This window comes from Fundulus heteroclitus, unplaced genomic scaffold, assembly GCF_011125445.2.
Source record: "Fundulus heteroclitus isolate FHET01 unplaced genomic scaffold, MU-UCD_Fhet_4.1 scaffold_154, whole genome shotgun sequence".
Classification (NCBI taxonomy): Eukaryota; Metazoa; Chordata; class Actinopteri; order Cyprinodontiformes; family Fundulidae; genus Fundulus; species Fundulus heteroclitus.
Window position 1 is genome coordinate 124,788 of NW_023396566.1, and position 26,488 is coordinate 151,275.

General features: G+C 42.3%; 1 protein-coding gene across 2 annotated transcripts in view; it reads left to right on the forward strand.

Annotated features, from left to right (window-relative positions):
- LOC105915221 (WD repeat-containing protein 7) overlaps positions 1–26,488 on the forward strand; it is a gene marked incomplete at its 5' end in the record, with an annotated part of 97,532 nt that overhangs the window by 64,155 nt on the left and 6,889 nt on the right. For both annotated transcript variants that reach the window (XM_021308809.2, XM_036129304.1), the window contains 5 exon segments: positions 8,111–8,297; positions 20,145–20,262; positions 20,344–20,493; positions 20,567–20,649; positions 20,751–20,850. In XM_021308809.2, coding sequence (XP_021164484.2) covers positions 8,111–8,297; positions 20,145–20,262; positions 20,344–20,493; positions 20,567–20,649; positions 20,751–20,850 — 638 coding nt within the window.

Consider the following 26,488-nt stretch of genomic DNA (forward strand, 5'->3'; position numbering starts at 1 on the left):
TTTTAGTCTGGTTAAAATAAACTCTGATTACTCCTCTTGGTGTGGATTGTTTCTGCAGAGGTGAACTAAACATCCGTACCTGGACCACCTCCTCCAAACTGTCTGGGTACGGTTCCAAAGGAACTCTAGAGCTTGATTAAAAACATCCTTCCTGAAGAAACTTTCAACATGGCTTCCCAAAACCATGCAGTACACCTCTCAGATGTACAAACATCAATTCAGATTGAGCCACTATCACTTATTGGTCCCAAGTCACGAGAAAACCACTGAGAAACGTATATCTACCACTGCTAATTTATCTAAAGTCTCTTACAAGCAAAGTTCACCTACAAAAATAAGGACGACAGAGATAATGGTGGCGAATATGAATAAATATCTGAGAGTCATACAGAGAGAGGGTTACGGTAAGCTAACAGCTAATGGGAGATTCCTCAAATGACGTCACATTTGTCTGCAGACAGCCCGGGTTTCCCCGCTGCTCGGACAGGAAGAGTGCAAATTACATTGGCAACAACCGCATTACCGATCATTTTTGGAAGATGACGACGTTCCAGGAGCTTCATTTCTACCTGATTCAGTGGAGGAACCAGCGTAGAACAGCAGGAATGTAGAGCGCTCAAAATTAGCAGACAGAAATCAGCGTTAGTAGAAAGGAAGGAGAGGCTGTCCTCTTCTGTCTCACAACGGATCAAAGCTGAGGAAGAAACCTGCTGAACCCGTGTAGAATTATAGCTGATACTGAGAAAATATATATAGGTATTATTACAGGCCTATGTCTTAAATTATTATAGAGCCTATTTAAAAAAAATAGACTTAAAAACAGCTTACAAGTCAATCGTCTCACTGTAATCAGACACTCAGGTCTCGTCTCGCCTTCGAAACAATTCGACTCTGTGAAAAGAAGCTGAAGAGCAGCAAGAAAACCACCAGAAATGGACATTTTTATTTATATTTAGCTTATTTATACACACCGAGACTTTTCCTGCTCGTAAAATAGTTACATGGGCGGGTTGAGGCGCGCATAAAAAAGGCGACTTAACGTTTAAAACAAGCCCAAGAATCCGCAAACGCTGATTCACAAAAGTTACAGCGACTTTAGAGAAAAACAAGCCCAAAGTCCGCTGATTATAAGCGGACTAAATGCAACAGGGAAGCTCACATGAACATGCCTCATGGATTTTATGATGATGTTTTCATTCTGCTGAGAAAAAGCCAAATAAACGTCGCCTACCTGCCCAGACGCTGCTGTCGCTGGTTTCAGGTCTGAAGTGTCGCTTCTTACCACCCAGGAAAGGTAGAGACTACATTTAGGCGTCTTTGGTCAGATTTCACAGTAAAGTCCTCTCAGTTACAAACTCGTATCCAACACTGACATTTCTCTGCAGTCCTTGTTTTTTTTTTTTTGGAAAATCAATGGAAGAAAAAACCCTCTAAATATGATCGTGATCACCATAATGCCAGTCCCCCCGGCAAATGCCAACGCAGCAGCCATGTTTTGTTGTTGCCATAATATGTCTGTTACGGTTTAATTCAGGATCTGTTCACCATTTGACTCATAGAACTAAACTATTCAAGCGTTACCGATCCGCTCTTATGACCCCAAGATGGCCGCCACGCATGCGTCTAAATTGAGAAATGTGACGTCACAAGAGGAACGCCCTGTTGGAGTCAAGTTAGCAGCTAATCATTGTGATTCTTCAGGCCAATCTAACACCTACATAGAGTAAAAATTCAGAGAGTTATGATTTATTTTAGTCGGGCAAACAGCTTCCTCAGTACAAATGAATGCACTGGGGTCGCGTGAGAGACCCATCCAAGATGGCGGTCGCGCTGAAACGTCAGCTCCAGCAGGCAGCAGCAGTTCATGGGGCGTCTGGCTTTATAATGTCTGTGGTGAATCTGTGCAGCAGCTAATGGTGCACTGCAAAAACAGAACAAGAATAAGTATTTTTTTCTTGAAATTAGTGTATTTGTACTTTATTTGAGCAGGTAAATAAGATCATTTGCCAATGGAATAAGATTTTTGCACTTAAAATAGGAACAACTCATATCTATCAACTTATTTCAAGTGCAATATATCTAATTATCTTATTTTAGGGGTAAAAATACTCTTTCCATTGACAGATAATCTTATTTACCTGCTCAAATCAGGGACAAATGCATTAATTTCAAGAAAATTTTACTTATTTTTAGTTCCGTTTTTTTCAGTGTGTCTCCTGGTCAAAGACTCCTGGTTAGGTGTTGAACTGTTAGGAGGAAAAATGAGCGATAGTCTGGAATTTAATCCCGTTTGTGGCTATATTCTTACAACTCTTCGCTTTTGTTTCACATCTCTATTCTCTCAGCTGATTTATTTATGTTGCAAAATGCCCTAATAGCAACCATATAAATCGAATCCAGCTGAGAAACAACCGCAACGTTCTTAATGAATGATGCATTTTTAATCAACATGTTTCTTCTCCTGATTGAGAAATCGGCCTTTTGTCGTGTGGATCTCCATGTTCCTCACCTGTGTCTGTTTCTCTGGTGGTTCTGTTTGCTTCCAGCCTGCCTGCCTCTCTCTCTGCAGCCAGTCTCATCCAGCTTTCCACCACTAACCAAGTCCCCAGCATTGATTTACCTTCACCTCTCATTTAGACTCAAACGCAGGCAGATAAAGAGGCAGAGGGCAGCTGGGGAAAGAAAGCACAAAGCTTGTTAGTGCTCGTTTCAGCCTGGTAAATTCTAGACGTCGCTAATCTGTCACTATTTCACACTCCCTCCTCACTTCATCTTACTTTCCTGCGCCCCCCTACATGCACCTTAATCACCCTCCGCCTGTTAATGAGACGTGTTTACTGCCCCAGCTAAAACCTCATTATAGAAAAGTGAGCTTTTGTCTCTAGCTGTTGGTTTGTCGTTAATTAAAGGGAGTCGGTGCACATTTATGCACCAATTCATCCAGCTGTGCTGCTGATTGGCAGATCAGAGGGGATCTCTCTGCAAAAGACGCGCATTTATGTTGATTATTAACAACTTAGCCAAACGGAGAAGAAAAAAAACAAAAGAAGCCCAAAGATTTTGTGCAACGCGGACAATCTGCCAGCTTTTGGTGTGAGAGCGCCGTGAAATCCTCCTAACTTCAACCAGACTCTCTGTCAGCTGCTCATCCAGCCTGGAGGTCCCCGCTAGCTTTTATTTAGCTCCTGGATGTTTTTACAGCTTAGGTCGACTCAGATTTTAATTGCTGACGTTAAATAGAAGATGTATTTGTCCTGGAAGTATCCGACTGTTCATAAACATTTCCTATACCAAATTATCTAAACCAGGGGTGTCAAACTCATTTTGGTTTAGGGGCCACATTCAGCTTAATCTGATCTCAAGAGGGCGACACAAGTAAAGTCATTGCAAGATTAAATAGAACTAATAAATTTGGACTTGTTGTGGATTTTTATATTAAATTAATTCCACTTTTACACAATATATTATGAATAACCTCAGCGTTTTTAAGAAAAGTATGTGCAATTTCAACAATACTTTTACTCAGTTAAACATTTACTGCAGTGCATTATGCATAAGAACTGATCACAGTGATTGTACAATGTTGAAAAACATTTATTCAAATTTTTTGGAACTTAAAAACACTGTCCTACATGACAAAATACATCAAACAGATAAAAATTAAGAAATTATTTAAATTTTTCCACACCTGAAGCTTAATCTGCTAATTAAAACACAGCGCCCCTCGTGGACAATATAGGAACTGCATATTTTCAATTAAATGAAGTACATGTTTTTTTCAATAATTGTTTTATCATTCTCTTCCTTTTGTCTCCTCTTTCTTTCACCTTTTGTTTTTTTCTTCTTGTTCTTTCTTTCCTCTCCTACTTTCCCATTGTAGTGTCCATATCATTTGAGATATTCCCCGCATGAATCATAATAAAACTATTCACATTCATAAATCAAGCGGAGCACTATGGCAAAAGCAGTGCTGCTCCACTTGTGAAAGTCAAATCTGATGAGCTCTTTTTGGCATTAAGACAAAAATTCTTATTGACACATTGCCAGACAGGACACTGGGAAAAAAAAAAAAAAAAAAAAAAAAAAAAAAATATATATATATATATATATATATATTTTTTTTTTTTTTTTTTTTTTAATAACGATAATGCATTTAGCCACCGGGCCGGACTAAATTGTTCGGCGGGCCGGATCTGGCCCACGGGCCGTATGTTTGACACCCCTGATCTAAAGAGTGTCATCATATAGTGATTTAAACCTTTTTTTATTCTAAAATTTCTGCAGCCATAGTAAAATAGGTTCCACTTTACAATAAGGCTCTCCTATAGATGGCTCATAAATAGTTTATAGATGTGTTATTAATGAGTCTGTAAACACTTGATAACTAATTCTTAAGTGTTTATATAAGGGATAATGTCCATTATCAGAAATTAATGGACGACGCGAAGGCATGAACCCTGATGGTTGCTTCCACTAAGTCCATTCATTTCTGATAATGGACGCCTTGAAGGGCATTATCCCGCTTATACCACGGTCACTTACCAAAGAAAGAAATATTAAATCAATTATTAATACTCCAATGTTTTTTATTTTTTCACAGTTAAAAGTGTAAGTTTTTCACAGGAAGCGGCTGATTTAACTCTTTAATATCTCTAGTTTGACGCGATGCCGAGCTGCGGCCACAGAACAATAATTTTCAACAATCAGGCTGTTTGACCGGATCTTCTTTTTATGGATGTCCTAGATCGCTTTTTAACGGACACCCTGCAGCCAATCAGAATCGAGTATTCACCCAGACGGTATAATAAACATTAATTAAAGGCGAACAAGAGACAAAACTGACCGGTTTCTTACCAAATAGTGAGCCTGATGTCTTCGACTATATATTTAATCTAAAGTTACTTATATTAAACATTTCAGGCTAGGTTAGTACCTTGTGAATACAAACTCACCCTTAATTAATGTATAATAAACACTCATGAATGAGTTAGAAAGTGTTTACAGGTCATTCAATAACATTCTACCATCTATAGGGGAGCTTTATTTTAAAGTGGTATCTAAAAATAAAAGTCTTAAACAACAATAATGAGCCTTTTCAAATGGTTTCATTGTAGAATCCGTCCGTCTGTCTGCTTATACCGGCTCACCTTTTATTCATTTTTTAACAAATCTAACGGATCTCTAGTCGGTTACTGACTTTTTATCTGTCTCGTGATTGAAGTGGACCTAAAATATACCAAAATGTGATTTTTGTGTCTCTCTCTATTAAACACACAACTGAGACCTGATGAGTAGAGCCAGACCTATTATTACTATTATTAATTTTATTATTACTATTAATGGATGGATGGATGGATGGTGTAATCTCAGAAACAATTGGGCATCTTAGACTCCAGCTAAGAGCTGCTCATAGTCAAGCTAAATGCTAATCACTGCTAATGAGATTAAAGCTTGTTAATGGCTTTAGTTTAATGTATGAATTTAAAAAAAGGAAAGGGCTGAAATGATAATGTGTAGCTATGAAGGGAGGGTAGAAAATTAACGGCGTGAATTAAGCCCTCAGAAAACATTTGTGTTAACCATCGTCTTTGTGGCTTAAAAGGTTAAAACACACAATTAAAAATGCTCAATTTACCAGTAATATTTATCTATAAAGCTGATGTCGTTCTGTCATCCTGAGCTTTAACCAAACCGATAACCAGAAGACAATTTCTCCTGCATGAAACAGCAAGAACCATAAATGAATACATTAAACATTTAGCTGTTTATAAGTGTAAAAAGCCTCTAATAACTTCTGTGTGGAGGGTTAATTTCTGCTGCCTGTAGTTTCACCGCTGCAGCAGTCAGTGAGGCCGTAATAACGCTGAGCCCAGCCGGCGTGAGGAAATAAAGCAATAAGAAAAGGCCGTGCTGTCATTTAAGGTGGACTGGGGACGAAATGCCAGGAGACGCAGACGTTATTAGCCGCGTGTCTCAGGAGGAGCCGGGACCTCCGGGGTCACCGCAGGATCATAACTAAAGCAAATGATCACGCCTATATTCCACCTTTCTTCATATCACCACTCTGCGTATTTGCATTTAAAGTGAAGACACGGTATTGATCTGTGGAGGCAGCGAGGTAATAACGGCGTCCGTGTGAGCGAAGCGGAGCGTCTGAGGCTCAGGAAGAAACGCTCGCCGTTTATTCTGCGTCCGCTTCTCTCTGCGTTCTGATTCCAGATAAATCTGCTGAAATCTGGCTTTGTTAGCTGCAGCAAGACGGACACATGTGGGGGGATGTGTGTACGTCTTTGGGGAAGTGAGAGTGTTATTGAGGGATGGGGGGGGGGGGTGCTGTGGACTCTTTAATGGTCAGTCCGTCCCCACAGAGTCTGGCTCAAATGTCAGGTCAGCTATGAAATGACCTCCTGTCTCTGTGCTCAGACCGAGCCGCACAACATGTGTTCTCCTTTTATTCCTTACAGGAACGCACCATTTAAATGCCCCTCCCCCACCCGCTGCTGGGCTGGCCCCCTCGTCTAATAAAAGCTGTTTACGTGTTGAACCTCGTTAAAAGTCAACAGTTGCCGCCTTTATTTTATCTACAGTGTGCTGTGAAACCTTTATTTATCTCTTCCCTGCCACACTTTTCAGATCATTAATTTAAATGTCAAAGATGGTCAGATTTAATGAAAAAAAAAAAAACATTTTCCAAGAATGGTTTCATTTATTAGGGTCGTCCAAAACGACATGGTCCTGTGTGGAAAAGGTACATCCTCGTTAAAGCTAACGAGTCATTAAGTGATAATTACTGACATGTCGTTTACTGTGGAGGACGCTTCAATTCAGACACTTTTCAAGGCTTTTCAGTATGAAGGACCTTTTAATGAACGGGGGGGATTTCTAGCACCAGGTTGGTTTAAACAGGTTTTTTCCCCTTAATAAAATCATGTAAAACAGGGATTTACATGAAAAATGTTGAAAAATGCAATGGTGGTCTGATAATTACACAATTTCAGTGTTTTTTCCCCTCATACAATAAAGACATGTAAATAAACATTACCTTTTTAAAGATTAAAATCAAAAAATGTAAATTTAATAAATAAATAAATAAAAATGAATAAAAAACAATTTATAAATAAATAAAAAAAATATTCACACTAAAAATGTGTTTATTTAGAAGAGTTCTTCTTCTGCGCTACATTTGAAGATGAGATATAGAGGAAGTTGTCTTCTTCTATGCTTTGTTCTGTATATGCACACCTAACTTTGTCGCCTCTACTTCATTCATTCTTGCAATTAAAGAAACGGCTTTTCAGTATGAAGGACCTTTTAATGAGGGGGGGGGGGATTTCTAGCACCAGGTGGGTTTAAACTGTTTTTTTCCCCCTTAATAAAATCATGTAAAACAGGGATTTACATGAAAAATGTTGAAAAATGCAATTGCGGTCTGATAATTACACAATTTCAGTGTTTTTTTCCCCCCCACACAATAAAGACGTGTAAATAAACATTACCTTTTTAAAGATTAAAATCAAAAAATAGAAAAATTATTCACACTAAAAATGTGTTTATTTTGAAGAGTTCTCATTTTAAGATGAGATTTAGAGGAAGTTGTCTTCTTCTATGCTTTGTTCTGTATATGTGCACCTAACTTTATCGCCTCTACTTCATTTATTCTTGCAATTGAACCAGCAACCTCCAGCGTGTCTACCTGCTGAAGGTAACCGCTGTGAAACTATCAGGAGATAACTTTTTATTTTTGTGATTAATAACAGATTTACGGAGGCCGGCGTCTCTGTTATTACTGATTTGAACATGATTAAACATTTAATACGGCGGTAAAAAAGCCCGTTGCACCTGTTTTTTGTGAAGGTGTGGGGGATTGGGGGTTCGTCCACCCGGCTGGGACTCAGAAGGAGGTGAACGGCTAAGAAAGTTTGGAGTAAAACATTCTGTCAGATGATTCGAAGCGTTTAAGTTTCAGATCTTTGCTGCTTCTCACGTCTCTCCCCTCTGAGACAGAGCGGCCGGTTTTAATCCCGGGTCTCCGTCACCTTCCAACTTCCCCCGGCCTGCGTGAGAAAAGGGGCGTGGCCTCTGATCCGGCTTCCTGTGGCCGTGTTTGCAGGTAAGGCGCTGACCTTCCTGCTGCTGCAGCCGCCCAGCCCCAAGCTCCCCGCCCACAGCACCATCCGCCGCACCGCCATCGATCTGATCGGCCGAGGCTTCACCGTCTGGGAGCCGTACATGGACGTGTCGGCCGTGCTCATGGGACTGCTGGAGCTGTGCGCCGACGCCGAGAAGCAGCTGGCCAAGTGAGTCACACACACACACACACACACACACACACACACACACACACACACACACACACCTGAGCGCAGCGTTGTTGAATCGATGCAGACGTGACCCGGATCGTACCCAGAACCCATCAGACATCTGCAGCGATGCAGCAGGACCAGCTTGTTCTGCACAGATAGAGGCTTCTTGTTTCTGGAAAATAAGAAATTTGCTCTTTTATCACAAATGCAAAGCCTTCACAGAGGTTTTTAATCGGTTTACGATAATTTAATCCAAATATCAGAATCTCAGCTGCCTCCTATTAACCATGAGTATGCGGCGCCGTCCTGGTGTCTAATAATCCACAGACGTGGTCAACGAGGTCCGGTTCTGAGGTCCAGCAGAATTCTGTTAGCCTGCAGTTCCCTGCAAAAGTCTTCACACCCCTTTCCACATTTTGTCTCATTATATCTCCTAACTTCAGGGATCTCATGCAACGCGCCACAACAATGTAGCGCAGGACTTTAAAATGGGGCGAAGTTGCTTTGCAGGCTCCTCTCCTGTGGAACCAACTCCCAGTTTTGGTCCGTGAGGCAGACACCCCGTCTACTTTTAAGACTAATCTAAAAACTTTCCTTTGTGACAAAGCTTCTAGTCAGAGTGGCTCATGTTACCCTGAGCTATCTCTATAGTTATGCTGCTATAGGCTTAGGCTGCTGGAGGACATCAGGGTCTGTTTCTCTCTCTCTGCTGAGTTCTCCTACTGCTCTCCAATCTGCATTGTTTGTTGTTATTTCAGCTTTTAACTTTTTGTTCTCTGTCATTTTTCTCTTCATAGAAGGTACACCTGGTCTGGCGTTCTGTTAGCTGTGACATCATCAGGGGAGGCAGATCATCCTCTATTACCATCTACCATAGAAAGTACTCCTGGGTCAATGTGAGCTTCTGAGCTTTCTGTGTCTCTGCTCTGTCTTCTCTAAGCCCCAGTGGGTGGAGGCAGATGAGCGTTCACACTGAGCCTGGTTCTGGTTCTGCTGGAGGTTCTCCTCCCTGTTAAAGGGGAGTTTTCCTCTCCACTGTCGCCTCATGCATGCTCAGTATGAGGGATTGCTGCAAAGCCATCAACAATGCAGACGACTGTCCACTGTGGCTCTACGCTCTTTCAGGAGGAGTGAATGCTGCTTGGAGAGACTTGATGCAACCTGCTGGGTCTGTTCCTCAGTAAAACTCGTAGTCCTACATGGAAAAGTGAGGAAAAGAAACCCAGAAGAAGTCCTGGTTGCCTCCATCCAACCTGCTGGTGGCTGGAAAGCTTTTAGCGTTTTATTTCTAACAGAAATATCTCTGATCAGCACCGCTGTGCGTCGGTCTAGCCAGTCCTGGAGGAGCCTCCTTCCTGCAGGTCTGAGATGCAGACCGGCTCCCACACACCTGGGGAGTCATAGGAGTGGCTCTCCAGGTGTGTGGGAGCGGTGATGCATCTAAAAGCTGCTCAAGAGAAGCTCCTGAGGACGGCCGGTCAGTCACCCAACTCCTCATTACAGCAGAAGTTTATCAGAATGTCATAAAAACGAGCAAAGGTTCATGGTGTGTGAATACTTTAGCTCCAGTCAGCAGCTCATAACCTTTGTGAAAACGGGTTTTGGAGCCTTTTAAGTGATGAACCCTCAGGATTGTTTAACTGATTACGCCGTGGGTCTGATTGGCTGTTCAATCATCCGCAGCAAAGACGGCAATCGTGTTAAAGCGGCGCGCAGATTGTGTCAGACGGCGTAGAGCCGACACGCCGACTTATGGAAGCGGCGCTGTAATCTCATTGGGCGCCATTATGATGATGCAGCGATGTCTGTCCTGTTCTGACACCAGACGGCTGTCGGAGCGCCTCCCGCCTCCGCCGTGTTTCTGCCTCCTTAACATCAGCGCTTCTCCCCGGGATCTGAGCTACGGTCCCAGCAGGCGGCCGCCGAGCTTCTGGACGTTTTTGACTTATGACCTTTTAAAATAATACGTTTTATTTACAGAAGCGCCTCTCAGACATGCGCCGCTGTCATTAATCTTACAGCAGCTGAAGCCATTACTGCCGGCTCCTAATGCAGCCTCCTGTAGCATTTTGCTTCAACAACATTACCAGATTTAACCTAATAAACTTTATTTATTCTTTATGACACAATAACAGAGCATCAAGCCCCGGCAGCAGCAGTCAGTTTCCCATCACCTGCTCCAAACAGTCTTTATTTTTAGATCCTTAAAACAGCTATAAGTTTTATTACTGCACAGTTTTCCTCTCAGAGCCGAATCACCAAGAGATCTGCTGCTGTTTAAAGGTGCAAAGCCGCGTTTTTTTACTTTATTTATTTATTCGTCAGCAGCTCACTCTGGCTGCATACAAAGTTTTTATGAAAGATTATCGCGTCCCGCTGGCGTATTAGTTGTTATTTTGCTGTTTTATGCTTTTATTTTGCTCAATTTGTTAGTAATTAAAGCCTTTAGTGTTTATTAATAATAACAGAGGAAGTACGTACTGAGCATGTGCAGCAGGGGCTAAAACAAGGAAGCGGCTAACGGCTGTTAGCATCTCTCAGTGAAACAATGCAGAAATCAGAATCAGAAACAAGTTTATTGCCAAGTAGGTTTGCACTTACAAGGAATTTGACTTGGTGTTGATGGTGCAGACAAATAGATATAAATACAGAATGTTTCAAGATCCAGTGGGAAAAACACCAAAATAAAAATGATTCCAAGAGGAAAAATCCTGGAATGTCTCTGGGAATCCAGTCTGATCGTTGGTGTTCACTGATGCTAAACCTGCCGAGGCTCAGATGTGACGCAGAGTTGACTGACGTGAGTAAATGTTCTGATATGAGGCTCTAAAAGTTGCTGTAGATCGTTTTATTTAATAACGTTCTTCATCACGCTGAGCTGCTGCTTTACTGCGAGGCGTTGCAGAGGGTCAGACTCGGTCCAGGATTATTTAATACTGATTTATTAATAAAGCAAACCGGCATTATGGTAGTTCTGTGATACTGTCACTAGATGGCGCCATGTCTGTTTGCATCTGCTAATCATGCCTGAGAGTGAATTATTGTTTGGTTAAAAAAGGATCATCAAAACATTATTAGTATGGAGGCTTGGTGTAGATAACCTTATTTTATCATGATCAAACGTTTTTTGTTCTTGTTAAGTGGCTATATACCTTTAATTTAATGGAGCGTATTTATAACGTTATAGGAGTAAATCAAAGATAACCTGAGGATGCAGGAAAAAGCAGTTTTTATAAAAACATTTCAGATATTAAAGGAAAAATCGACTTCCAAACCAACCTGGATCACACCTTGTCAGTCCGGAAAGGGAAACAAAATCATTCCTGAGGCTTCAGGACTCCAGAGAACCAACACACCTACTACTTACACTATTAACCCATTTGTTTCTCCACTAAAGTATATTTAACATGCGCTGTGATGAGTTTGCTGTCAGCGCTGAGCCTGAAACTCAATTTTTCAAGGTTCAGTGAATGCAGCGCGACTCGGAGTTCCAGCTGTTCGTAGGTAAACATCAGGCTGAAGTTCTTCTTTGTTGTGCTGAAGAAGCAGGACAAAAATCTAAAAAAAAAAAAAAAAAAAAAAAAAAAAATCAAACATCTCACAAGATTAAATGTTGTCAAACACCACGGTCCAAAGTCAGCGGCTCAGCAACAGCAACTTTATCATCTCTGCAAGGCAACGTTGACCCCTTCTGAGTAGGACGGCAATAATGTAATTCTGGTTAGTTCTAAAGGAAATGTCTGGAAACTGACAACAAAAACAGGCGATTTATCCCCGATTTATCCTCTGCAACCTGAAATCTGGCTTCCCGGCTGCCTGCAGACTAAATCTGCTGATTGTACAAATAAAGGTCACGGCTGACTTAGAGAGGCGACTTCAGCAGGATTTTCTCATGTTTGGAGCAATCTGCACGCGTGTCGTCCGCCCTGCTGAACCTGAGAGGATCCCATTAGGGCTGAACCTGGTAACCGGGTCGGTCCGGTCCGGTCTGGTTCGGTTCGGTCCGGTCCGGTCCGGTCCGGTCACATCCATCTGCTGCCGCCTGCGTTCGTCTTCCAGTGCAGAAAAGAGCTGGCGCGTTAAGAAGTTCAGGTGAATCCAGACGGACCAGAGAAGAGAGCTTGAAATTAAAATATATAAAAATATATAAAACCCATCATCAGAGCATTATGATGAAAAAAAAAAAGTTAATTCAGCGCCTGTAAGGGTTAAAATATTTATAAAAGTAACGTTTTCAGGCGTTTATCAGTGAAGTAATAAAAACGTTTTTTATTCTTATACCTAAGATTTGACCATGCAATGTATTTTGAAGTCAATTTTTGCCTTTTTTATGATTTTTCTCTTTATTTTTGCTGTTGCTATGCTTTTTAAAACTAAATAGACCAATATTTGTCCCTTTCACCTCTTCGGTGTTGGGCTCTGTCATTCAAAAAGCTTTTCTTTTAATTCCTTATTTATAATATTAATTTCTATTTTATTGCACTCCCTGCAAAGTTTATTTTGTTGTTTATCACTTGTTGAATGTTGTTTTTTACCATTTTGTACCATAAATCTACCAATTTACATATATGGAATTGGAAAAAATTAAACATTTTAATGGCTTTTTATTGAATTTGGACAAAAAAGCAAAAAAGAAAAATCAATTGCTTTGATATTTTCTAGCAACAAAAGCAAGTGCAAAAAAAGATCACAACTGGCGTTTAAGGGCTAAAGAACACGTATAAATCTTTATGTATGGCGAGTAACAGAGATAGAAAAAAAATTGTTAAAAACTTTAAACAAAAAATAAAATGGACGAGAATCAAGATGGCAGGAAAATGTCTGTAATGTTGTGAATTGGCTCTATATGACAAAAATAAAACTGAATTGAATCACTAAAGCTCCTTTTTATAAAGAAAACAGCAGCGCAACATTACGATAGTTCTGCGATACTGCCACTAGATGGCGCCACATCTAAAAAAGGACCATCAAAACATCAAGATTGAGGCTTGGTGTATATAACCTTATTTTATCATCATCAAACGCTTTTTGGTGTGTTTTATTACCTGGCTATGTACCTTTTTTTAGGTAAAATTTCCTCCCTGCTTTTATTTGAAGAGGATAACAGGATATCATCACCACAGACATGCATCCTTCACAGCCTGTTGTTGCTGTGCGCTTTAGTGAATCGTATTTTTCCGCGGAGGTGAATGAACGTGTCGGCTGGCTGTGTGTCACGCAGTGATGGGAACGTGTTGCTGGACGGTCCAGCAGCTGAAAGCAAACTAATGCCACTGATCCATATTGATCCGAGTCGCTCAAACAGATCTGAAGGGATTCTGCTTGTAGTTCATCGGAAAGTGACTCCTCCCACGTCTCTGTTAAAGAGAATAAATCCAACAACATCCTCAGTATCAGCTGATTTGGTTCTGTTATCAAATCTATATCAACAGTCGATATCTGGGATCTCCAACAGATTAATGATAGAGAGTTTATAATCGTTACAGCTCCCGCCTGTAGTGGGATCTGCTTCACATGATGTTGCACTGATTTCACCGGGTTGGAGAGGCTCTGAGGAGCATCACGGCAGGTTTAGAGACGTGTTTCTGCAGAAGTTCAGGGCTTAACAATTAATCGCATTTTCAATATAATCGTGATTTAAAAAAACGCAATTTCCCAATCGCAGAGGTCAGCAATTTTTGGCTATGTAACAATTAGGGAATTAGACACGTCCATTAGGTGTTGGTAAAATGTTTAAAGTGGGTTTGCCTCCACATGGAAGGGAAGACAGTTGCAGCAGTGAGATAATCTAATTTTATTACTTGTTTTAGATTTTGTATAATCATACATAGCATTAAGTACAGGTCAGTCAGTTTAATACATAGACTTGCTTGTTGGTTGCACTTTGCACTTTATTTTCAACAACAATTGATGTCCAATTAAATTAAAAGCTGTTATCTTGAATAATATTCTGATCAATAGAAACATTAAAAGTTCATATTTAAAATAGTCCTTGTTTACAAACATCTTTATTTAGAGGCCATTTTTGTTGCTTGTGGTTAACGCAGAGAAAAGGTGCTATGTATGGGGACAGACGTTAACCGGCTCTCGCTGTCTGTAAAAGGCAACAACGGCACGTTAGACAGGAGAAGTGGTTCTGTTAGAGGAAAAAAAAAACAAATAAGTGAATGCACATTAAAAAAAACCCCCACAAAAACCCGACTCACCAAATCTACCCGCCACTTTAGAAGAAAGAGACCAGAGATGCTAATACTACTACTTGCTACTTGCTTTTATTCCTATATTTTAACCATGTAAAGCACTTTGCATTGTCTCTGTACTGAATTGTGCTATATAAATAAATTTGCCCTGCCTAATAAGCGACGTGTCGGCTGCACTGCTTCCATTACAGCCGCTCACATGAGCCATTAGCAGCAGAGATGTCGGTAACTTTCAGCAGATCTCAGGCTTTGATTATCCGTATGACTGCGCCACAGAAAAAGCTGACGTACATAGAGGTAACTTATTTATCAAACCAGGTCCCAAGGTAAAACTAACCCCGTGTGAACATGGCTTTAGACTTAACGCTTACAGTTAGCGGCACACTTTTGGGTTTTCCTTTTTAAACGCCGAGCTGTTCCTCAAAATGACTAAAAGTCTTCGTCCTCCACCAACTTCAGAGCCGAAGACCTAAACTAGCTTTGGCGGTTCGGTCGGGTCACTGCAACACCTTCCTTTTGTTTTCTGGATAATCGTTGGACACGTTTGACTGGACAATACTTTGGGACACAGAGGCCTTGGCGGTTCCCCGGTTCTGTGGATCAGTCCACCAGCGCCGTGCTGCACGGTCGTGCTGAGATGTTTGGTTCTGTGCTTTAGGACCAAAAGTTGTTTCTTTGGTCTCTGCTGTCTGGGGGACATTGTTCCTCGTCCAGATGGAGTCTTTCTCCTTCAACCATTCATGAGGAACCACACTTGTTCAGTGTTTTCCTAGCTCTCCTGTCATGACCTTTGACCTCTAACCTGCTAACTGTGGAGTCTGAGGTGGAGCTCCTGGGTTTCTGGTCGTTTCTCTGAGCTTCCCGCTCTGACCTTAATCGGCAGCGGCTGACATGCTCTCCTCCCTGCAGGATGATGGGCTTCAGACGGTCTGGAAATGACCTTTGAACCCTTCCCAGGTTGATGTGCAGCACCAGTGGCTCCTCTAAGGTCATTGCTGATGTCTTTCCGCCCTGTCGTGGTGTTAAGGCTGCTCCGACTATTGACGATGGTTAATGTGAGCTTCTCTGCTGTTTCTGGTGAAAGTGTTGGCTGGAGAACGGCAGCGCGGCGGTCAGGAAGCCGCTCCAGAAACCTTCCAATAAATCAATCTGTGAGCCGGCCAGCAAACCAACCGGTTAGTCCATCTGCACCCGACGGGGAGAACCAATCAGTAAGTCAGCCAGGCGGCCGTGCAACACACGCCGTCACGGCTCCCGGTCATGTGACCGCGGCTGTTCTCTCCTCCCTCACATCCAGAAATCGATAGCTGCAGGCCCCGCTGTGTGACTCTGTATTGAGCGGCTAATGTCAGCGCGCTATTGGCTGTGAGTGCCGCCGTGTTGCCAGGTTCACACATGCCGACGGCCGAGTTTGAGCCGCCGCAGCTCAGAGTCCAGCACAGGCGCAGCAGTTTGCCCTGTAAGGGCAGCTTAAAGGCGTTAATACCAACAAATTAATCAGTGTTTGTTTAATTCCAAGTTTTTTTTGCTTCGCTAGAGTTCATTTTTATTTGTAGAAAATTCTAGCAGAAAAAAAACAGTCATGAAGGTCAATAATTGGGTCCATTCTTCTTCTTCTTATTATTATTATTAGATAGATAGATAAAGTTTATTCCGGACTCATGGTCCAATAAATACATACATAAAAACATGAATAAATGGATAAGAAAGAAAAATTATTAAGGTACTTAGAGTAAAAGATAATGCAATATATATAAACATTGATTTTACATAATTAAAATTAAATAAAACTGATAATCTTGTTCTTCTTCGTCGTCTCCTTTTCTCTCTCGTCTCGTTTTTTTTTCTGCTCAATCTACTGAAAAAACTGAACTCAGCCTTTAAATCCAACTGATGAAAAGCAAAGTTTAAGTCTTAAATATTTTTGTTTTTTGCTCTTTACGCCTCCTTGATTACTCTCGGTGGTGGAAAAGTTTACCACCGCAAAAGAAAAAAAATATTTTAAACATAAAACAGAAGGAATGTCATCATCTTTGTCCAACATGTTTGTTTCAAAAGTTGTAAATAAATGATTAATTTCCTTTAATTAGATGCAGCAAGACCCTTATACCCTTAGCATAACATCCACCAATGACTGATTCTGATTTCTAGGACATTTTATTTAATAAAAACGGATCAAATAATCAGGAATCTGTCCATTATGGGTCTTTAGTTTCATTCTTACTGCTGCATTTTAATGATTTGCAGTTTGTTTTAGTGATTTACTGATTCATTCATTGTGTTTAAATCAAACCTTTATGATGCCTGTCAGTGTAAATTAATTTACTGTCAGCTGTTTGCCTGTTTTTTTCCTCCTTTCCTCTGATTTTTATCTTGTTTTTGCTGATTTAAATCGGGCTTTGCTTTGGTTAACCTCTCGCCTTCGGAAGCAGATCACATCAGAACACCGGCTGGAAAAAATAAAATATAAATATGAAATTAGCTTTGATGTATTTTTGAACAGATCTCTATGTTGAAGCGTTATATGACTATTTATTGTTATAAAACTAATTAAAAGGAATATTCCAGCTCTGTTCACGTGTCTCTGGTCATAATCTGGATTATTTCATCATATGTGTTAAACGTTGGTGATTAACCTCAACAGGCCTCGGCATAATTAGCGTTACATCAACACGGTGACTGTTTCCAATTACCGCCGCGTCTCCAAATGAAATGAAGCGCCTCAGTTTTGCTGATATATTGCCAATATATTAGCGGCGTTAATTGGAGGCCGTGCAGCTGTGGCGTGTGCTCAGAGGAGACGAATCGCTCAGCCATCACTTCCTCTCTGAGCTGTTGGTGTGTGTCTGCTGCCTGTTGCATTGTGGGAGTCCATTATGCTGCCGCCTGCTGAATGGCTCCCATTGACTCGGCCTTGACATTATAAGCTGCTCACTAATCTCTTCACTCCATATATTAGCGACGCTCAAGCTCTCCGCTGGCTTTCTTCTTCTGCCCCTGAAGTGGCTGATTTTCAACGTCTCAATCCATCTTTAGATCGCCTCAAACCCACTCAGACGGTTGAATATTCAAAGAAAAGCTTTATTGCCACTAACTGCCCTGAACGTTTGAGGGACCCTGGTAAAGACGTTAAAAAAAGCCTCAACATTTAATTTAACTCATGTTTGTTGCAGTAGTTCATCACAATAGAAATAAAACATTTTATTTGAGTAAGATAATACAGTTTGGAGGCTTTGGTCAGATGATGCTAAGATCGAGTATTTTAACCACAAACACAGTTGGGTCTGCTGTCACATGACCAGTAATGATGTGAAAAAGCATGCCATGCTCGCTGTTAAGCAGGGTGGAGGTGCTGTGATGATGTGGGCCTGTTCCTCCCTCTCATATCCTGAAAAAATACCGGGACATTTCTGGTTCCGCTGGAGGTTTTTCCTCTCCACTGTCGCTTCATGCATGCTCAGTATGAGGGATTGCTGCAAAGCCATCAACAATGCAAACGACTGTCCACTGTGGCTCTACGCTCTTTCAGGAGGAGTGAATGCTGCTAGTCAGTAGCAATGTTTAAAGTTGTTGGAAAAATAATCTGAATGCATTATTCAAAAGTTGTTTTGATTAATGCATTCAGATTATTTGTGAAAAAAGGAAAAATAATCTGAATGCATTAATCATATGGGCATAAAATCAATTAATCTGATCATGTTTACAAACACCAGGCTTCATTCTGAAGACAAGCGCTGTGACATGTGCAGACTCGTCAGATTTCCCTAAAAACCACAGAAGAAGAAGAAGTTCTACTTCTGTCTGTGCTGAAAAAAAGGCAGAATAGTGTTATTTTGTCAAACTTTACTGAACAATTCTGTTCGTTCCAGAATAAATCTGCAGATGGACGCTGTTCAGATTGTGGATCAGCATAAACCTCCCGTCTCTCAGAATACGATGCCGTTCCGACTGGAGTGTTAACGTGGCGCACTTTTATCCCGATTTAGTAATGTTAACATAAACGTAGCTGCTGACTTGATACAGTCTGCTGGGTTTCCTTAGATATAAAACTTTTGACCAATCCCTCTGGAAGATTTGATTGAACTGACTTTGTAGAGACATGTTGTGAGTTTATGCTACCGTATTTTCGGACCATATGGCGCACCGGATTATAAGACGCATTACATATTCTTCCCCAGTGTGTAATATCACTCCGTCCCTTCGTTAGGGCGACCAGACGTTTGATTTTAGTGAATCACAATGGAGTAAAAAAGTTTAGCGCAACAAGACCTATTTACCCGGTCCTGCTGCTGTGCTGACGGAGCAGAGCTTTGCCCAACGCACCTTCCCCGCTCCCCATGTCGGCGTTTCAGTTCACTCAAAACAAACCAACCCCCAGGCAGAGATTCTCTGCTTAACAAAATCAGACACGTCCCCAGTTTTCATCTAAGAAATCACATTTGGTCACTTTAAGGAGGAAATACCCAGGCCCTGTAACGTAAGCGGCTTACAGCCGTGTTTTTAAAAGCAATTTTACACTAGAGGCTGCAAAGTACGCTTCACAGCTGCGTGATTCTGCAGAGAGAAGAACTTTAGTCATGGGTAAATAATTAAAGACAAATTATGAGTAATGTATGTTTTGATCTCCTAAAAGTTCAAATCTTGACCTTATCTGATTAGTAATTGCATATTTTTTCATTTGTTAGCTTGTTAGCTTGTTAGCTTCTCACATCTACATCCTCCATAGCGCTTTTCAACGACTCTTTTTTTGGGAAACTTCCAGAAGTGAACAGGATGTTTTCCCGTTTATTTCCTGCCATACAGGAGCGTATTCCATCTAAAATTAGAACTTCAATCTTTAAATTTAGCCATTGCGTAGCATTATGCTTCTGGTGTTCATTTATTGACTGATTAAAATGAAAAGCTAACTTTAGCGTAGTGTTTCCTCCATAACATCGCTCTCTCCTGAGAGGGAGATCTATCCGTCTCTGTGGGGAGGACAGAGTAGCTGGACTACACTGCCCTGTTTCTAATATAAGGCCAAAATAAACATAATTTTAATATTGAATTAACTTACTAGGTTTACTATTGCTAGCGCATACTCCAGGCTGCCTTACATGAATGCACTTCTAGTTTAGACATTACAGTCAGGCAGTCTGTAGACAGCTCAGGGGTCCTCAGGTAGTGACACAGTGTACCGTAATGCTCATAATATCCATTGAGCGGAGTGACTTCATGCTAACCAGTCGTAGTTACACATTTTAACAGATTTTTTAATGGATTGTACCACATAAAAACAGTCAGTAAACACGACGGTGATCATAGATAAGACACATCGTACATTTTTGAGAAACTTAAAGTATTTTAAGTGCACCTTATAGTCTAGAAAGGTACAGTATATAAATAAATTGAGTTGAAAATCTGGTGTTTGGTCATTCGGTGCTTCAGACAATGATCCAGAACATGGGGCCACATCAACATAGCAGTGGTTCAGGGTTTCTCGCCCTGCAGCTTTGGGCTGAGCTAAGAACCCCAGAGAGGAACCAGAACCCCAGAGAGGAACCAGAACCCCAGAGAGGAACCAGAACCCCAGAGGGATCGGTTCCTCCCTCAACACGCTCCAACCAGTCGTTCTAATCCATCTTCTTCTGTTCTCTCTCAGCATCTCCATGGGTTTGCCCCTCAACCCTCCGGCAGATTCAGCCCGCTCCGCCCGCCACGCCCTTTCCCTCATCGCCACCGCCCGCCCTCCGGCCTTCATCACCACCATCGCACGAGAGGTGAGGCCACGGCGCCGCCAGCAGGCTCCGCCCCCTTTTAGTGCTTAGCCTGGTTCTGACCGGCCGTTACTGGTTCTCCAGGTTCACCGTCACAACGCGGCTCAGGCCAACTCCCAGTCCCAGCAGAACGTCCACACCACCACTCTGGCCCGAGCCAAGGCGGAGATCCTGCGAGTGATCGACATCCTGATCGAGAAGATGCCCGGAGACGTGGTGGACCTGCTGGTGGAGGTAAGCCGTGGGACACGAGGCTCCCTGAGAACGTCTGAGCAGACGTTGATGCTCGGCTGGTTTGGGTCTCCAGGTGATGGACATCATCATGTACTGCATTGAAGGCTCTCTGGTGAAGAAGAAGGGGCTGCAGGAGTGCTTCCCTGCCATCTGCAAGTACGTCTGCGCCTCAGCACGGTTGATGGTTCTGATCCGTCTCCATGGAGGTTCTGTGAGGTTCTGCCAGGTCTCTGTGGTCTAACTGGTTCTGTGTCCAGGTTCTACATGGTGGGTTACTGCGACCGCAGCCACAGGATCGCCGTGGGCGCGCGGCAGGGATCCGTGGCGCTCTACGACGTTCGCACGGGAAAATGCCAGGTAGGTCCAGGAGGGACAGACCTGCTGCCCAGGTTCCTCTGAGCAAGGCTCAGTCTGCCTGCTCTTCATCCATTCATCTGTTCATCTGTTCATCTATCTGTTCATCCATTCATCTGTTCATCCATTCATCCATCTGTTCATCCATTCATCCATCTGTTCATCCATTCATCTGTTCACCCATTCATCCATCTGTTCATCCATTCATCTGTTCATCCGTTCATCTATCTGTTCATCCATCCATCCATCCATCTGTTCATCCGTTCATCCATTCATCGTTCATCCATCTGTTCATCTGTTCATCTGTTCATCTGTTCATTCATCTGTTCATCTGTTCATCTATTCATTCATCTGTTCATCTGTTCATCCATTCATCCAACCATCATCCATTCATCCAACATCCATCCATCTGTTCATCCATCCATCTGTTCGTGTATCTCTCCATCCATTCATCCAACATCCATCCAACATCCATCCATTCATCCAACATCCATCCATCTATCCATTCATCCAACATCCATCCATCCATCCAACATCCATCCATTCATCCAACATCCATCCATCTATCCATTCATCCAACATCCATCCATGCATCCAATATCCATCCATTCATCCAACATCCATCCATCTATCCATTCATCCAACATCCATCCATCCATCCAACATCCATTCATCCATCCAACATCCATCCATCCATTCATCCAACATCCATCCATTATCCATTCATCCATCTATGCATTCATCCAACATCCATCCAACATCCATCTATCCATCCATCCATCCATCCATCATCCATTCATCATCCATCCATCCAACATCTATCCATCCATCATCTATCCATCCATCCATCCATCCATCCATCCATCCATTTATCCATCCATCATCCATCCATCCAACATCCATCCATCCATCATCCATCCATCCATCATCCATCTATCATTCATCCATCCATCCATCCATCCATCATCCATCCATACAACATCCATCCATCCATCCATTCATCCATCCATCCTAAGAAATGTGTTGCTGCCTCTGTTACCATCAAAGATCTTCAGCTGGGATGAAGGGATGAAGGAGGAGGAGAAGGGTTTGTTTCTCCTGATCTTTTTATTTCTCAGTAACTGATTAATGACAGAGTGGTGACTCTGTTAATCATGTTCCTCTCTGATTGTGTGTGTGTGATAGCGCCGCCTGTGCTCTGCTCCCTGTTGGTGTGTTTGTTGGTAATTTGCTGCGTATTGATTTTCAGTAACCTGAGCAGTCTGGTCTGCCGGAGCGGCTCGTTTATATCTGAAAACAGCTCGGCCCGGTTCAGCCCACATCTCCTCTCCTTCTGCGCCTGTGTGTTCGCCGTGAAGGCTGTGTGGTATTTCCACTAATTAACATTTAAAAGATAATGGACCTGCGGGAACTCTGTGTTACAAGTGTTTTATTTCAAGCGAAGCAGAAAGCTTTCATCTTGATTAATAGCGTTCAAAATCTTTAAGGTTTTATTAATTCTGAATCTTATTGATTCTGCTGCTTCTTCGTACTTTGAATAATGTCTTCAAGCAGCAACAACAGCGGCTCCACGGCTGTTTTTCAAGCCGCACGGGCAGATTTTTGGGCAAATAAAGGAAACTTTGAAACACCCCTTAGATTTTTCTTTATTCTCAGAAATCCCAATAAACATCTTGATAGATAGGAGCATGTTAGAAATAAATCAGTAAAACTGTCCAGCTCAATCAGGACTACTGCGTTAGGCCAACCCGACTCAAACAGCTCAGAAAAGGATGGACTTTATTTCCCTGAATTATTAATTAAATTTTATTTCTATAGCTCCAATTAACATCACATCATCTGAAGGTTCTTTCCAAAGTCAGACTCTATCAGATCCTCCAGGTTGGTGAGAAAGTTTCCTCTCTAAGGAAACCCAGCAGGTTGCATCAAGTCTCTCCAAGCAGCATTCACTCCTCCTGAAAGAGCGTAGAGCCACAGTGGACAGTCGTCTGCATTGTTGATGGCTTTGCAGCAATCCCTCATACTGAGCATGCATGAAGCGACAGTGGAGAGGAAAACTCCCCTTTAACAGGGAGGAGAACCTCCAGCAGAACCAGAACCAGGCTCAGTGTGAACGCTCATCTGCCTCCACCCACTGGGGCTTAGAGAAGACAGAGCAGAGACACAGAAAGCTCAGAAGCTCACATTGACCCAGGAGTACTTTCTATGGTAGAGAAGACAGAGCAGAGACACAGAAAGCTCAGAAGCTCACATTGACCCAGGAGTACTTTCTATGTTAGAGAAGACAGAGCAGAGATACAGAAAGCACAGAAGCTCACATTGACCCAGGAGTACTTTCTATGTTAGAGAAGACAGAGCAGAGATACAGAAAGCTCAGAAGCTCACATTGACCCAGGAGTACTTTCTATGTTAGAGAAGACAGAGCAGAGACACAGAAAGCACAGAAGCTCACATTGACCCAGGAGTACTTTCTATGTTACAGAAGACAGAGCAGAGACACAGAAAGCACAGAAGCTCACATTGACCCAGGAGTACTTTCTATTACTATCAGCTCATAACGATTATAATACCTATTCTTACAATAGGATGACCTTTAGTAGAAACATCACTGCTTTAAAATATAAAAAACATTTTTTTCTACCTCTGCTTAAATATTAAGAGCTGTTATGATGCTCAGTATAATGCAAGATTTACCATTTATTCATTATTTTAACTTTCAAAGATGAGCAGGAATTTAGATGAGCTCTACATCTACCTTTCAGGTTTTAAGAGTCTAAGAAGCTGATATTTGCTGTTCGATTCATCACCATTTAACAACTGTAGATTAAAACAGCGATACTTTAAGAAATATGTTATCCATGTTTTAATTTTTTTAATCCATGAATATTTGAATTACTTTCTCGTTAATGTAGTATCCTCAGTGCAACCAGCTGACTGGGGCGGTGCTGCTCTATATTTCACACAGCTGGAAGAGAATCTCTTAACTTTGGCATTTTCTCTATTATCCCTTTAATTGATGGTAAATTCTGGTAGTAATTAACTTTTTTTGTTATACCAAAAACCTGCTCAGGCTCATCTGGTGCTAGAAAGACACTGACTGCCTACATAGACTCAACAGAACCCCCGGTTTTAAAGACGTTTATGTTAACATGAGCAGATAAATTAGTCCAGTTCATCCAGCGGAGGATTTACTGTAACACAAGTTTAGGTTATAACGGCGCCGTGTGATGGGGTTTAGCAGCAGTCGGTGATGAAGAGGAGAAGGAGGCGAAGGAGCGAGCTGCTAATCCAGCTCATCCGGAGTGTTTCCAACCGTAGAGTAGCTGCTCCCTGCATGACCATCTGCCACAGCTTTGATCAGCCTGCGTGAACGGCTCTTTGTCAGCTGCATTACTCGCTCTGTGTTTTTGTCCAGCTGCCCACTCTGCCTTTTTAACAGACTCCTGCCTCTGCGCTAATTGAACACAAAGAAACGATCTTTCCCGCAGATCTTTCCCTCTCGGCCGCATCTGCTTCTTCCCGGGACGCAGAGCGCGCCTCGCTTTGTGCGTCCCGTCATGGCAGGAAAGCCGGCGGAGCCTCGAGCGTCGCCTGCCTTCCTGCTTCAGGAAAATAGCTGCAGAGAATAGAAATGGCCGTGGGTTTTTTTTTTTAGCCATTTACAGTGCAAACAGCAGATTAGCGTCACTTTGTTCCTGTAATCGCTGCTGCAGGGATGGCAGGTCTGCAGACACCAAGCTTTGACTCAATGCCTGCCGTGCATTTTTGTTTAGTTTAGCTAAATCTGCATAAAAATTAAGAATAAATGTCCTCATAGACGAACACCCAGCCCTGCTTAGAGCTCCTCATCTCAGCCTTACTGTCCAGCAGAAACGTCACCCACAGTTAAACGAGTCAATTAAGGTTAAACCTCACCTGGCAGATTTCTCACCTTGATGACGGTTGTTGTTTTTAACATAAGCGCAGTTTAAAATATCAAACTTTCAGGGAGTTGTCCTGTTTCTGCTTTCTGTCAAATATTCAGCAGGTTTTAGATTTAACCTGCTTTCATATTCACAGTTTCATGTGTCCTGCCTGGCAGCGTTGCTTTAAGAACAGATTTTACTTTCACAAGTGGAGCCTTACCGCTTTCACCGCTTGATTTATATGTGCAAAAAGTTTTATTAGATTTTATTCTGGGACTGTTTCATGTTCAATGGACACTGAAACAAAAAAGATGAGATGAAATGCTAAAAGAGTGGAAAAGGTGACAAAAATATAGGAGAAGAAAAGGAGAGATCAAGGTAAAATCCTCTGAGTCTGCTTCTACACCTGCAAAGAGAGACATAAATCCCTCTCTGCAGGTAAATGTTTAAAATGTGGATGTTTGAGTCTCCTCCGCTGCTGCAGGACGGGAAGTTTTCTGTCCAATCAGAACCCAGAGAGACACACCCACAGAAAAAGATGAACAGGAAAAGATTATAACCCAGATTAAAAGTCAAATATTGTGTTTAAAAAAACAAAAGGTAGTCTCTATATTCCTGATGGGCTTAAAGACGCTGGAGCCGTGCTGGTTTCTTGTCAACGCGTCGTTTACTGCAGATCCTGGTCAGATTAAATTCTCTACAATGATGAGAGAAGTGATGAATTAATGAAAGATAAAAGTTGTGAGGAGCGATGAAGGTTGATATTTCCTCCAGACGGGTGGGGGGGGGGGGGGGGGGGGGGGGGGGTTTGTGATGAACACAAACATGCGTCTGCCATGTTGGACCACAGAGAGCTGTAAACGCTCGCCGTCTGCTTCACTGCTCTCTGATTGGCTCATTGATCGGGTGGGCAGCCCACTGTGACACAGAAACCCACTCTGATCATAACATATATGAAAGCTGCTGCAGCTCAGGTACATGTTTCTGTTGGCTCCGGCTTCCCTGCAGGTCTGCCCTGTGAGAAACTGTTTAAATCACTTTTAGTGTTTTATTTAAACGGAAAACAAAGCAGGAAGACAGCAGCGTCCATCCAACCGCCGCCTATCTCCCAGCAGTCACTGGGCGAGAGACGGAAGAAAACATCATGAAAAACTTTATTATTATATTTTAGGTAAAAACTTAGATGAAATATGACAGGACAGTTAAGTTAGTGACAGATTTATGGTTTTTATGACTTTTTTGTGTTTTTTGGGGGGGTTTCTGCCGTTTCCTCGAGGCTAAACGCCTCCAGTTCCTCCATGATGGATGGTTTCTAGAGATCTTTACGTCTGACCGCAGATTCTCAGCTGCATTGATGCCTGGACTTTGACTAGGCCATCAAACCCATTAAGCTTCGGGTCTTTGTCCTGCTGGGAGGAGAACCTCCGCCCCGTCCCCCAGTCTCTGCTGCTGAGGAACATCCCACAGCATGATGCTGCCACCACCGTGTCTCACTGTGAGGACAGGCTTCTGGGGGGATGGGATGTGTTGCCTTTGGACAGTTTTAGTCTTTTTGGACCTCTGCAGCTCCTTCAGGGGGACCTTTGGTCTCTGCTGCCCCTCATTCAGGACTTCCTGACCCGGTCTGCGAGTTCTGGAGGGCGGCCCTTCTCCTGGCAGGTCTGCTGTGGTACCAGGTGTTCTCCATGTGAAGATGGTGGAGCTCATGGTGCTCCAGGAGAACATCAGAGATATTT